At 39.5% G+C, this 14320-nt stretch overlaps 1 protein-coding gene across 1 annotated transcript in view; it reads left to right on the top strand.

The window, feature by feature from the left end:
* LOC150090453 (uncharacterized) overlaps positions 1–13150 on the top strand; it is a 42596-nt gene extending 29446 nt beyond the window's left edge. The window contains exons 4-6 of the mRNA XM_090390320.1: positions 9537–9588; positions 9981–10032; positions 13127–13150. Of these exons, the coding sequence (XP_090246446.1) occupies positions 9537–9588; positions 9981–10032; positions 13127–13150 (128 nt within the window). The remainder of the gene's footprint in view (positions 1–9536; positions 9589–9980; positions 10033–13126) is intronic.
* Positions 13151–14320: the final 1170 nt, after the last annotated feature.

Raw genomic sequence — 14320 nt, 5'->3', positions numbered from 1 at the left:
CTATCCTCTCTGCGTTTGAATCCCAAGCAGAGCTTGCAGTCACATATTAGTATTAGTATTAGTATTAGTATTAGTAACGGCCGTATGGTGCAAGAAAGCCTATGGCTTATGCTGCACCAGCCAAAAAAAAAAAAAAAAAAAAATCCGAACAAAACAATGATAAAAACAAAAATTAAATAAATAATAATAATTAATAAATAAATAAAAATAATAAAATGAAATTAAAAATTAAATAAAAAGGAAATTAATCCTATCATCCTATGCGCTTCCCTTACCCGAAAGTACTATCCAGATGACCTTTGAATTTCCCCAAACTGTCGGCCTCTACCACCCATGAAGGCAACTTATTCCAGTAATTTATAACTCGCTGGCTAAAATAAAACTTCCTGCAGTCCAATCTAAACATTTCCCCGCGTAACTTGAATTTATGTCCCCTAGTTCTAGCATCATTTATAATCTTGAAAATTTTGTCCTCATTCGTTTTACTGATGCCTCCCCCTCAGAGCCTTAAACACCTCAATCAAATCTCCTCTAAGGTGTCTAGTTTCCAAACTCTGCAACCCACATATTCGAAGTCTTTCTTCATAAGGACGCCCTTTTGCCGATCTCACCAGGCGAGTTACCCTTCTTTGCACCCTTTCATTAAGCTCGATGTCTTTCTTTAGGTGCGGTCTCCATACTTGAACACAGTATTCCAAGTGTGGTCTAACATAGGCCTTATATAATGGGATTATCACGTCCCTATCTCTACTTGCAAAAGTTCGATAGATCATCGATAGGACACCATGGGCCTTCCTTGCAACCTGTTTACAATGCTCAGAGAATTTCATGTCTGACCGTATCGTAACACCCAAGTCCCTTTCCTCCAGTACTGGGTTTAGTTGAACTCCACCAAGTGAATAGGTTATTTTGGGATTACTGTTTCCCAGGTGTAATACCTTACACTTTGTTGGATTAAAGCACAGCTGCCATTTTTCTGACCATTCTTGAAGTCTATCTAGGTCTCGCTGAAGAAGCTCAGCTTGACAGTGATCATTAACTACTCTACCAATTTTAACATCATCTGCAAATTTAGACATCACGCCCTCTATCCTTCATCAATGTCGTTTATGAAAATTAAAAACAACAGTGGTCCTAATACTGATCCTTGGGGAACCCCACTTCTTACATCAACCCAATCTGAGGAATAGCCATTTATCACAACCCTCTGCCTCCTGCCCTGAAGCCATCCTTCTATCCATCTAAGGATTTTTCCAGTGATTCCAACCTGTTCCAGCTTATAAAGCAACCGCTCATGTGGGACTGAGTCAAAAGCTTTGCTGAAATCTAAATAAACAATGTCGAAATTATTCCCTAAATCCAGCTCGTGAGTGACCCTTTCGAAATAGCGAACCAGATTTGTTAAACATGATTTTCCCTTTACAAAACCATGCTGAGTATCCTTGAGAATTTCAATTCGATCCAAATGATCCTGAATTCCACCCTTGATCAATGCCTCCATGATTTTCCCTACTACTGAAGTCAGACTGACAGGTCGATAATTTCCCACTTCACTTTTAGAGCCACCCTTATGTATGGGAGATACATTTGCAACATATGATACATATGTAGACCTTGAAGCAGCTTTCGTCTCTATAAACGTTCCTGCAATGCTGAAACTACTTTCAGACCACTAGCAGATCAAGGGAGACACTCTACAGTTCCTCACGTCACTCCTTCAAAACAGAATTATCCAGTTTACTGTCCATAGGCACACACATACGAGCGAAGTATCTCTTCAGGCGTGCCACAGGGTGGTGTCTTATCTGGTCTCTTGTTCACAGCACTTATCTCTCCACATGTTGAGTTCAGGTATGATATCTAATTTTATGCAGATGATATAAAGCTCCTCACACCGATTTCTCCATACGATGATCTACTCATGATAACAAGATCAATTAATAATACATGACGGAAATTGAAAACTACCACAACCAGATCGGATTAAAAATAAACCCTGAAAAATTTGAATATATGATATTCTCTTTAAAGAAAATGCCTTCTTATATTCAGCCCATTCTGTGTAATTCTCAAATTTCCATCGTCAATGAGCATACTGATCTCGGAGTCGTGTTTATCCTAAGCTCTGCTTCAGTTACCACATATATAAGCTCCTCACCCTGACAGCTCGACTCCGATGGATTGCCAAACAGCATCTATATTATATCAATGAAGTCACAACTTTTTTTTTATTTATGTAAACCCCAAACACGAGAGGTATTAGAACCTATAGTACTTAGTACCGTGCTTGAGTTGGAGGCTAAGAAGACGACAGAAAATAATTGTTGATATTTGACTCGAACTACTGTAGACACTAATTTTCAGGAAATACGAATGAAGGAAGACTGTTCCAGAAAACGGCAGTTGAATGAATAAACGAGGAAGATGAAAAGTTGGTTCTATGAGTTTGAAGTTGGACAGCAAATGGATGTTGGCTGGTGGCTGCACGTGTTCGGACTGTTTTGAAAGAGAGAACGGGAATTATAGAAGCCGATTCAGAAGAACAGTGCCCGTGGAAGTATCTGTAGAAGAGGCATGCAGCAGAAATCCCTGGCCAAACTCCTGGCCATGTCGCCGTGATGAGTATTATTGTTTCTAGTGCATGTTCTGTACTTATCAGCAATAATAAACAATTTATTTAAATAGTACGTCTATGAGACAGCGAGTGGAGAGACTCTGTTAGAGAGGAATCATTAATTAAACTAACTGCCCTCTTTTGAATGGAATCAAGAAGCCTGAGAGAGGTTTTGGGGGCACCACCCCAGATGTGGGAACAATATTCCATGGCAGGGCGGATTTGCGATTTATACAGAGTGAGCACCTGTTTGGAAGAAAGGTAACGCCGAGAGCGAAAGAGAAAACCAAGTTTTTTAGATGCGGAGGAAGCAATATTTGTAATGTGCTTGTGCCAAGAGATTACAAGTCAGGGTAATCCCCAAAAGAGATATATCATTTTGCCTAGAAATCGGAGTGTCACTAAATGTAAGCATAGGAGCAGAAGAATCTTTTTTGCGAGATATAAGACAAGACTGAGTTTTAGAAGGGATGAAATCAACTAAGTTGCCTTTGGCCCACTGGAGAATTACCTGAAGATCGGCATTTAAGGACTGTTTTGGTAGCAGATTTTCGAGAAGTTGAAGCTGATTGAGCAGGGCAAGGTTTCTCAAAATAGAAAGTAGAATGCAATGTGCTGTCATCGGCAAATCTATGGATAGGATTTCCAGTCAATGGAAGAAGGTCATTAACATACAAGGGGAAAAGTGTGCGGGAAAGAACTGAACCTCGGGGGACACCGGCATTAGTGGAGACGTTAGAAGACAGAGGGTCATCTACCGTCACATTCAGTGAGCGATCAGAGAGAAAACTGAATAACCAATTATTAAAACGGTTAGCAAACCATAAAATGGAACCTTGTTTAGAAGACCTTTATGCCAAACACAATCGAAAGCCTTTGAGATGTCAAGAGCAAATACATGTATTTCACCGAACCTTTCCATTAAATTAGTGCATAAATGGGTAACATAAGACAGAATATCACCAGTGGATCGACACTGACGGAATCCATACTGGCGATCGTTGATCAGACGGAAGGTTTCTAGGTAGTTTAAGAGTTGGCGGTTAATTGATTTCTCCATTACTTTAGAAAGAGTAGAAGTAATTGCAATGGGACGAAAATTGGATGGGAGGAATTTGTCACCCTTTTTAGGAACTGGCCGGATATGAGAAAATTTCAAAGCAGAAGGAAAAACACCTTCGGCATAAGAAATGGAAAAAAAGGTGGCATAGGATAGGAGTAAGTTCAAGAGCACCGGTTTTGAGAATGAGTGCAGAAATACCATCGGGACCTACAGGTTACTTAGCAACAAGATTCCTCAATATCCTTCTGACATCCTTTTGACGGACGACACAGGGAGCTTCCAACTCATTAATACATGAGTTGAAAGAAAAATGGGATACTGACAGGTCAGCTTTATCCTTGGCTGAAGTGACAACAGAACCATCAGGTTTGGGCAGAGGTGGGAGCAGAGATGGGCAAAAGTTGCGGCCAATAGCTTTGGCAAGAGACCAGAATACTCGGCTACCATCAGGGCAAGAAGCAAGTTTTCTACTCTTAGCCTGTTCAAACTCTAGTTTGGACTGATTAATAACTGCTTTACAATTGTTGCTATCTTTGTTGTAGACAGAAAATGAAACTGAAGAATTAGAAACAAGCCAATTACGATATACAACATTCTTCTCTTGAACAGCCTTAGCACATTTATTGGAAAACCAAGGTTTAGATAGAGGACGAGATTTTAAAGTGGAGTGTGGGTTAAAGGATTCCATTCCTGCAAGAATAATTTCACCAACACGATCTGAGCAAACGTTGACATCAGAAGGTTTGAAACAGTAATCCGATCCAGGAAAAGAAGAAAGGAAATCTCGCAAGTCATCACATTTTGCATTCTTGTAATGCCAAACAATATGAGGTTGGGAATAGCCATGAGATAAAGGCTCCAGTGGAGAAGAGACAATCACCAAGTTGTGATCTGAAGTGTCTAAAGGACCTTTCACTTCGACCGCGTACTTAGAAGGGTTGTTTGTGAGAAAAAGATCATGTGTGTTGGGTGTATGATTACGATTGTCCGGTATTCTTGTAGCTAAATGAACAATCTGTGCAAGGTCATTAGTAATTGCAAAAGTCTCAGCATCTCGACCAGCTGGATCGGTGTGACTAGAAAACGGGAGCCAGCTGGAGTTGTGAACATTAAAATCACCAAGGAAAATTATCTGACTGTTAGGAAAGTTGGCCTGGAGAAAGTCAAGTTGCAAAGAGAGGAAGTCGAAGAGCTCCAAGTGATTAGTGGAGTTGGGAGAACGGTAGAGACAACAGATGAATTTGACACAATGAGGTAGAGAGATTTTAAGCCAGAGAAGATCAAAGAGAGCAGATTCCAAATTGCCAATTCTCTGACAGGGAATATCAGAATGGACATATACACAAGTACTACCTTTGAGGCGAAAGGAATCATTCAGCGAATAATTTGGACATCTGAGATGAGCAGTAGTTGAATCAACTGATAACTGAGATTCAGTCAGAAAAAGTACATGGGGTTTGGCAGACTGCAAGTGGAAATGGACATCGTTGAGATTTGAATTGAGACCGCGTATATTTGTGAAATGAATTAGGAAGTGCTTGAGAGGTTTAGATCTTTTCGCAGATAAGCTTGCTCTATTAGTTTGACAATTCATGGTGTATTCAATAGTAAGAAAAAGTGGGTGAGACATGCTGACATGAAGTAATGAAATTTTTGGATATGGCGTACATGTGGTAAGGATATACCCAGATCCTTGACATAACGTGGCCTCGACAATGCTCCCCGTATACACACTACTCGGACTCCCTCCAGTCACTATCTGGCAACCTTGTTTAACCTTGACAAATTCAAAGTACTGCATATGGGTAGAAGTAACCCCAGAGAAACGTACCAACTGTGTGGTACTACACTTAAGGTGGTAGAAAATGAAAAAGACCTGGGAGTAATTTTGCAGTCAGATATGAAGTTTTCTGAGCAATGCAGACAGGCTGCCAGGGCAGGTCATGGGGTTTTGTCAATGATATATAGGAATTTTGCTAGCAGGGAAAAAGAGGTGATTATCCCTCTCTATAAGGCAATGGCCAGGCCACGCCTTGAGTACTGCGTACAGGTCTGGAGGCCTCATTTTAGGAAGGATGTAGATTTACTTCAGCTTGTACAGAGAAGGGCAACAAGATTGGTGAGGGGAATTACGGGATCCTCTTATCAAGAGAGGCTTAAGTTCTGCAAATTGCAGTGGTTGGAGACTAGGCACCTGCGCGGTGATCTGATTGAGGTATATAAGGCCTTGAATGGGTTGAGCACGCTGAATTCTGATGGGATCCTTCCACTTGTTCAGATTACGAACCTAAGGGGGCATAAATTCAAATCAAGAAAAGACAGATGTAGATTGGATGTGCGGAAATTTGCCTTTAGCCAGCGGGTGGTTAATTGCTGGAACAAACTTCCATCTGTCGTTGTGGAAGTTGATAGGTTGAATAAATTTAAGGAGGAACTGGACAGGCAATTTGGAGGGAATGGTGTGATTTGTTTTTTACTTTTTATTTATTTATTTATTTTTTTTTTTTGGCTGATGCTGCATAAGCTCATGCACTTGCTTTCTTGCATCAAATGCCACTGCTACTACTACTACTACTGCTATTGTAAAAAACTGTATGATACTTGGAGTTTTAAGTTGTACTTCCACATATGCATTTCCTATGTTTTATATATCAATGCTCCCTATTTATATTGTATTATTACTGTTAACCCCTGGCTTGGTGGCCGTGAAGGGCAACATTGCTATCTATCGAAGTGTATTATCATTATCATTATTATTATTGCAATAAAGATTTCTTAAGTGTGCCATACCGCCAGGTAGTGTCAAAAGCCTTCTCTATATCTATTGAAACCATTACTAGATGTTCGTGTTTAACAAAGGAATTACGAATGGCAAATTTGGTTTTAACCATAAGATACAAACATGACCTGCTTTGATGAAAGCCTTTTTTCTTTTTTTTTTTTTTCTTTTTTTCATTTATTGAGTAAAGCGGCCCCTGGTCAAAAAAAATCTGGCCAATCCCCCATACAGCAGTAAAGAATAGGGTACAATTACAGTATTACCAATACAAATTTCTCCTTCACATTACAAATCAACTATACTGTGCAATGGTCATCCCCTCTACAGCACAACAACCTGACAAATCGGCTACAGTAGAAACCGATGAAGCGGCACTGTCCATATATGAGCACAAGATCACATCCTAGAGATTGATCATCATAACGATCTGGACAAGTAGGCTACAACAGAAACCTATGAAGACACACTTTCACAGATGAGCACAAGATCACATCCTAGAGATTGATCATCATAACGATCTGGACAAGTAGGCTACAACAGAAACCTATGAAGACACACTTTCACAGATGAGCACAAGCATCACATCCTAGAGACTGATCACCGCCTGTATTCTCCAAAAGATAAAGAGTTCAACGAACAGCCATCTACCAGCAGTCAGAAGTTACTCATATTAACCAGCAAAACCAAGCTGGAAGACTGTGTTATTGCATGATCAAATCCAAAAAAACAACAACTAAGGCTTCTTGCCAACTGCGTTGGCAGGAGCAGAAGTGGACATCCACCCATTAAGGAAACAGAGTAACAACATCCTATCCACCTTTGCAAAGCATTTTCTCTGTTCTTATATATAAAATAACATACTGTTTCATGTGAATAAGAGGGTACAGTCCATCAATTCATCCATTATTCAACCTTAACCCTTCCAATTGTAAAAGTATATTCTTTCTCACGAAAACTGAATTTGCAAAATTTTGAAAGGCAATAAAATTTTCCCTTGTTTTAATAAGTAATGGCTCAATCCCATCCACCAGACGAGTTACATTATCTACACTATCAATAAATCCAAACGCAAATCATCATGGTCCAAACAATTAATCACAACATGTTCCCATGTTTCCAGATCGCCACACGTACAGTTGCATCTTGCTACCATTCCAAGACTACCTTTTTCCGAACAATTCCATCTGTAATTTTTCCTAACAATGCCTTTGTTGTAAAAGGAGCTCCCAGATCCTCTTCCTTTTGTTTCTTAAGTCATTTAAAGTGTTAATTTCGATGTCCATCCACTCGGATTTTATACCACTTCTCAAATAAAAGGATAGGCTTCTAAACACTAACTGCAAATCAAGTGGCATTTTGCCAGCTAGCACTTTCAAAACTTCTGTGGAAACCGTTCTGCAGGCCATAACCATTTTGAATAACGTAAGTCGATGTATAGAATAGCGCTTCTTGGCGTTGCTTACTTTGATTGCATGGGTCAACCCAGATTGATGCACAATACATAACGATCGGCAGAAAAATGCAATCATAAATCAAATGGAGTGCTTTCCCCTTTATCCCCCATTCTATCCCCGTTATTCTTGAGATCATTGCAATAAATTTCTTCACCTTCTCTGATATATAATTAATATGCGGGATAAAGTTCAAACTACTAGCAATACATATTCCCAAGTATTTAATCGTTCACACCTGCTGTTAGGAAACACCATTCAACCTTACGAACGGAGGTCTACTAAGAGCCAATTTACCCTTCAACCTCATAATTTTAGTTTTGGATGTAGAGATTGTCAACCTATGTAAATTACGGCATTTGCATAATTCTTTCAATATGCAATCAGACCTCATTTCAATCTCCATATTAACTACGGTTCATTAGCTGTTCTGACTCTATGATCCAGACGAGTCTACTGTGGTCATTTTTTTCAAGGATTTGCTGAGACAACTTGAGAGAGATATTGGTCTATAGCTATGGAGGATGGTTGTAACTTTTCCAGACTTTAGGAACGCCAAAACAGTAGAATGATGACAAGAAGCTGAATAAACATTTTCTAAAAAAATCGGTTGTAAAAGACCAGCAGGAAGCGCAAGGCTCAAGCCTCACCCTTGGGTCTGCTCTTCTTTATTGTTACATTAATGATCTGTCAACCTTATCTCGGCCCGTTAACGTTGAGTGGCAACTCTATGTAGATGATATTAAACAATGCAAAATTATTTATTCTTCAACTAACAGCGATTGAAGGCCAGCCCCGTCTTCATTTCATCTCACTCTGGCTCAATAAAAATAACTTGTTTCTAAACCCATTAAAATGTAAATCAGTTAGATCATCCGTCTTTACTGATTATTATATTGGAAACTCTCTAATTGCAAGTGCTGATACATTCAAAGACTTAGGTGTCCTATTCCGATCTAGCCTTCATCTCTTTTGTCATTTCGATCACATATCTCAGACTTCTCCAAGCTTGTTAAGGTTGAAGCCCTTCTTAGACCTTGGGCAGGTCTACGAAGCTTTTTGAACGCTCATTTTTGATTTTATTTGATTTGTTATGAAGCATATGCAACTTTCACCACCAAGGGCCAAATCCAAAAATAAATTACATCTCAAGTCTGTAATAGCTTTCAGATTACGAACAGATTACACGGTAATTTTTTTGAAATTTACTCTCAAAAACAATTAAACGTTTATATCATAAATAAGTAAGTATTGTCGTAACTCTTAAAACACGTTTATGCATGTTTATGATTTGTAAACATTTACAAACTTCCGACACATTTGCCTTTGTCAGATAGCATCTGAAAGTGTATCCGAAGCATTAAAAATCCACAAATAAGGTCACTTGAATCACAAGCTCGGAAAGCGCAGAGTATACGTCACCACTTTCGGGATCTATGCATTGATACCAGAAAAACTAAGATGCGAGCGCAATGCTTTCAGTTTGTTAGTTTAGAATTTCTGAATGTAACACACAAAATGTTAAAACATAACATTAACATATATAATACATATGCTATTTACAGAACATGTCTTAAAAGAGCTGCAGTAATTCAATGCACCTCCAATATCATTGTTCTCTCTTTGCAGAAACGATTAGAAATGCAGCTGTCTGTAACAAGAAATGCAAACCGGAATGTCTGTAAGTATTAAGAACCAGACTCCAGCATATGCTAAACAACTAGTGCGTTATTTGTTTTTTTGTTTTTTTTTTTCACGTCTGAAGAATGCAAATAATAATTATAATTTTAAATTTGGCATGAACTGAACTAGAACACCTCTGAATTACCAGATACATGAAAAGGGCTATTTTATCTAACCTTTTTCACCTTTAAACCCACAGTGCAGTTAATCTTTGAAGGATCGATCCTTTAGTTTGTACCCGTAATTTCCACATCTGTCCAATCTACAATGCTCAAGTGCTTATTCGAGTCCTTAGTTCAATTAATTTTCACACTCTCCCAATAGTGTTTCTATATTTTGATGGACATAAACTGTATTATCTCTTTTACACGGTGTTCATTTATTTTCCAGACAGACTTCGTACACGGCAAGACTGGAGGAAAGAGGCCACCCTGATTATTACGTAAGTCATGCACCCCATCTGTTTCTGTAAATTTGTAATCCATCGCTCGCCACAATTTACCATCCTCAATGTAACTGCCTCGAAAGAATAATAACATGCTAGTGAAATGTTGAAATGTTTGCGTAATCTTTCTGCCAAGTTTACTGTTATTTAGAAAACCTATCGAGAATTTGAAGTGGAATATTGGCGTGCATGAAGTAACTTCTCTCGAAGGGTTTCTACTTTTCGTTTTAGAATTTCATATCAGAAAAATTTGTGGCCAACTGACAGTATTCTAGATTATGAAAATTGGATCCATGAATTCCGTGATTTATACGTACAACAAGCTTATAACAATATTAGTGTTCACGTTTAATCAGGATGACATATAAGGGGCGGCCATTAAGTATTTACCCTCACTTAGAAATATTTGATTCAGTGATTTGTGTAACAAATTCTCGTAAGTTAGCATTAGCATTAGTAAAGGCACATGACACAAGAAAGCAAGCTTATATAGCATCAGCCAAAAAAAAAACAACTTCTCATTTCACCCATCCATTCACTCCAAATGTCTGTTTAATTCTGTCTTGAATCTATTTAAGCTATCAACTTCTACAAAGACAGACAGAAGTTTGTTCCAGCAATCCACCTGCTGACTAAAGGAAAACTTCCACACATCTATCCTACAACCGTCTTTCCTCAATTTGAATTTATGCCCTATCAGATTATTCTGAGCAAGAGGAAGAATCCCATCAGCTTGCTCAATCCATTTAAGGCCTCATACACGTCAATTAGATTACCTCACAGGTGCATTGTCTCCAGAAGCTGCAATTTGGAAAAGTTAAGCCTTTCTTTGTAAGATCAACATTTTGTTCCACTCACTAATCTTATTGATCTTCTCTGTACTCATTCCATGAGTCTACATCCTTCTTAAAATCAGGACTCCAGATCTATACAGAACACTCAAGGTGTGACCTGACCATTGCCTCATTATACAAGGGGATAATCACTTCCTCATCCCTGCTAGAAAAATTCCTGTATATCATTGACAAGACCGTCTGCGCAGCTCAGAAAACTTCATATCTGCTTGCACAATTACCCCCAGGTGCTTTTCATTCTCTACCACTGTCAGTGTAGTACCAGACAGTTGATACGTTACTTTGGGGTTACTGCTTCCCATATGCAGTACTGCCGACCGGGCTAGCCAGGTGGGTAAAGTGCCTGCCTGGCAACTCAAAGGTCGCGGATTCGAATCCCGCCTCGGGTTTGGATCAAAGTACAGTACTGCAAAAACCTTGGGAGGTGCATTATGGCCACAGAAGCCGATGCGCCAACAACTACCGAAAAAAAAAATATATATATATGCAGTACTTTACATTTGTCAATGTTAAACTTCAGTTGCCACCTCTCAGCCCATCTGCTCAACTTTTCTAGATCCTGTTCCAGTAGCACACTGTTATTAACAACAATGCCGACCTTTGTATTGTCTGAAAACTTGGACATTAAGCCTGATATAACATCATCAATATCAATAATAAATAAATACAGAAAACAACAATGGACCCAACATTGAACCGTGGGAGACTCCACTAATAACATTAGTCCATGAAGAGCAGTGTCTATTGATTACCACTCTCTGTCTTCTCCCTCTCAACCATCCCTTTATCCATAGCAGCAATTTGCCTCCAATGCCACACTGCTGCAATTTCTGCAGCAGTCTTCCTTGTGCAACAGTATTAAAAGCCTTTCTAAGATCCAAATATATGATATCAAAATTATTCTTTGCATCCAGTTCCTTTGTGACCATATCATAGAGTCCAATCAAATTGGTTGGACAAGACTTCCCCTTAACAAACCCATGCTGTGTCCGAGCTATAACTGAAGTCATTTCTAGAAGATCCTGCAGTGCTTCTTTAACCAGTGCCTCCATTAATTTCCGTGAAACAGGCCTGTAATTACTTGTGTCACCCTCGATCCTCCTTTGTGAATTGGGGTCACATTTGCACACCTCCAGTCCATGGGGAAACTCTCCTGAGTCCAAGGAAGTTCTCATAATCATGGCTAATGATTTGCTTTCTTCCTTTGCTGCTTCCTTTAATATAACTGGATACATCCCTTCTACCCCAGGTGCCTTTCTTACGTTTATCTTCAACAATTTCTCCTCCACTTTGCTTTCAGTTATTACAAAATCAATTTTCTCCTTATTAGAGTTTTTATTATTATTATTAGCCACATGGTGCAAGGAAGTCCCAGGTCCATGCTGCACCAGCCAAAAAAAATTTCTGAATTACCCCGAGAGAGAGAGAGAGAGAGAGAGAGAGAGAGAGAGAGAGAGAGAGAGAGAGAGAGAGAGAGAGAGAGAGAGAGAGAGAGAGAGAGAGAAAGAATCACAGAAAAGAAGAATGATGATATCCAGCTCTGGACCCTGAGTGTGCCAAGCCCACACTTACCAGATGCGAGCCCCTGGGGTTCAGTAAACTTCTTTCTTCGCCTTCCTTACGGAATTCCTCATGTCTGGATGTAGATACTAAATACTCATTTAGTTTGTTAGCTACCTGACCAGGATCATCAACAGTTGCGCAATCGATATCAAGTGAACCAATCTGATTCATCCCCTTCCTTCTAGAGTTTACATAAGTAAAATATTCTTTGCTGTTTTTGTTTAACATCCTTTGCCAAAGATTTCTCGTAATCTGCAATTGCTTGCCTAACTTCCTTTGTGATTGGTTACCGACCAGCTTATATCTATCATAGGCTTCCATGTCACCTGTTAATTTGTATGTATCCCATGCACTTTGTTTGCTCTGCCACATGTGTTTCTGACATCCATTTAGGCCTAAATCTTGAACAATATTTCTTAGTTTGGATGAAAAGCCTGGTAGCTTCCAAGATTAATTCTTTGAATGCTTCCCATTTTGAATTTGCCGTTGATAACATCATCAGTTGGTCCCACCGTATAGAATTTAAATACTGTCTCAGTCCACCGTAGTCACCTTTTACAAAAGCAAAAACCCCAGTTACTGATAATTATATGAAGTGTATTACTCCCTCTAGTCACCTCCCGAACATGTATATGTTAATGTTTAAGTTAATGTATATTTATTTGTTTTTATAGATTCATACTGAATTAAAGTCATGAATACAGCGAGAAGTGGTTTGCTGGAGAAAGTTGAGGTCCAATCTGCAATAACATTTCTTTATTAGAAAGGCAAAAATAGTAAAACAAATAAATAAGGAGATAAAAGCTATAAATTTGGCGGACTTCCCACCATATAGAACTGTGAAAAATGGTAAATGGCAGTCCAGGTGTGGGGAAGCAGTGCCCGCGAGCGATGACTCAACAGAAGGAAGACCAATCTCAGTCATGGACCTTGCTATTGCGGCTAAAATGGAACAATCATTCTTTGATGACAGACACGTAACTATAATTTGATAGAAAATGAAGTGAACCTTAGCAATGTGGCACATTTTTCCATGATTGATCCTTGAGGTTGTCACAGACATTCTCTCAGATATGCCAGAAAACCTGTACTTGCTGCCTTGAAGTCTAAAACGCTGATAGAATTGCTTTTCGGGTGACACTCAAGTCAAGTGGACCCAATTTCGGCGAAGTCTGGACGGTCTGTAACAGCCAAATCCTCTGCTTGCATCTTCACGATGGTGGGACTTTTAGTAATCCTGGGTATAACCTCCATGCACAAGTACATGGTGGGTGACCACCCAGGTGTGAACCAACGTGAGCAGGGGTCGAGGTGTGGCCGCCACACCACATAGAGGAATGCCGCCCCTCTACGTTACCAGGCAGTACTAAGTGGTAGATGACTCTCATCAACCGGTGAAATACCACCACTTTGCTTATTGGAGGCTTGAATTGGTGGAACCCATGTTTAGTCTCTAGAGCTACGTTCCAGTGAACCCTTCCTATCTCTTCCATCATACAGTATGATTGATGACTTTTGAGGTTATGATGAACGTCGTGACGAGATCCAATCTTCCTTACATTTCGAGTGTACAGATCTAAAACGGTTTTCGCAGGCCGGCCGCTAGTTAGTACGCCGGACCGAACCTATTGGTAACTCTCTAAGAGTCTTCCGGATCTCCTACCTGTACTCTGCCAGATAGTGACTGCAGGGTGTCCCAGTAGTGTGTATGCGGGGAGCATTGTCGAGGCCACGTTATGTCAAGGATCTGGGTATATTCTTACCACATGTACGCCATATCCAAAAATTTCATTACTTCATACAGCATGTCCCACCCACTTTTTCTTACTATTGAATACACCATGAATTGTCAAACTAATACAGCAAGC

This window comes from Mastigoproctus giganteus, chromosome 2 (assembly GCF_048544385.1).
Source record: "Mastigoproctus giganteus isolate SK-2022 chromosome 2, ASM4854438v1, whole genome shotgun sequence".
Taxonomy (NCBI): domain Eukaryota; kingdom Metazoa; phylum Arthropoda; class Arachnida; order Uropygi; family Thelyphonidae; genus Mastigoproctus; species Mastigoproctus giganteus.
Note: the sequence above shows the minus strand (reverse complement) of the source record. Positions and strands in the feature narration are given on the sequence as shown.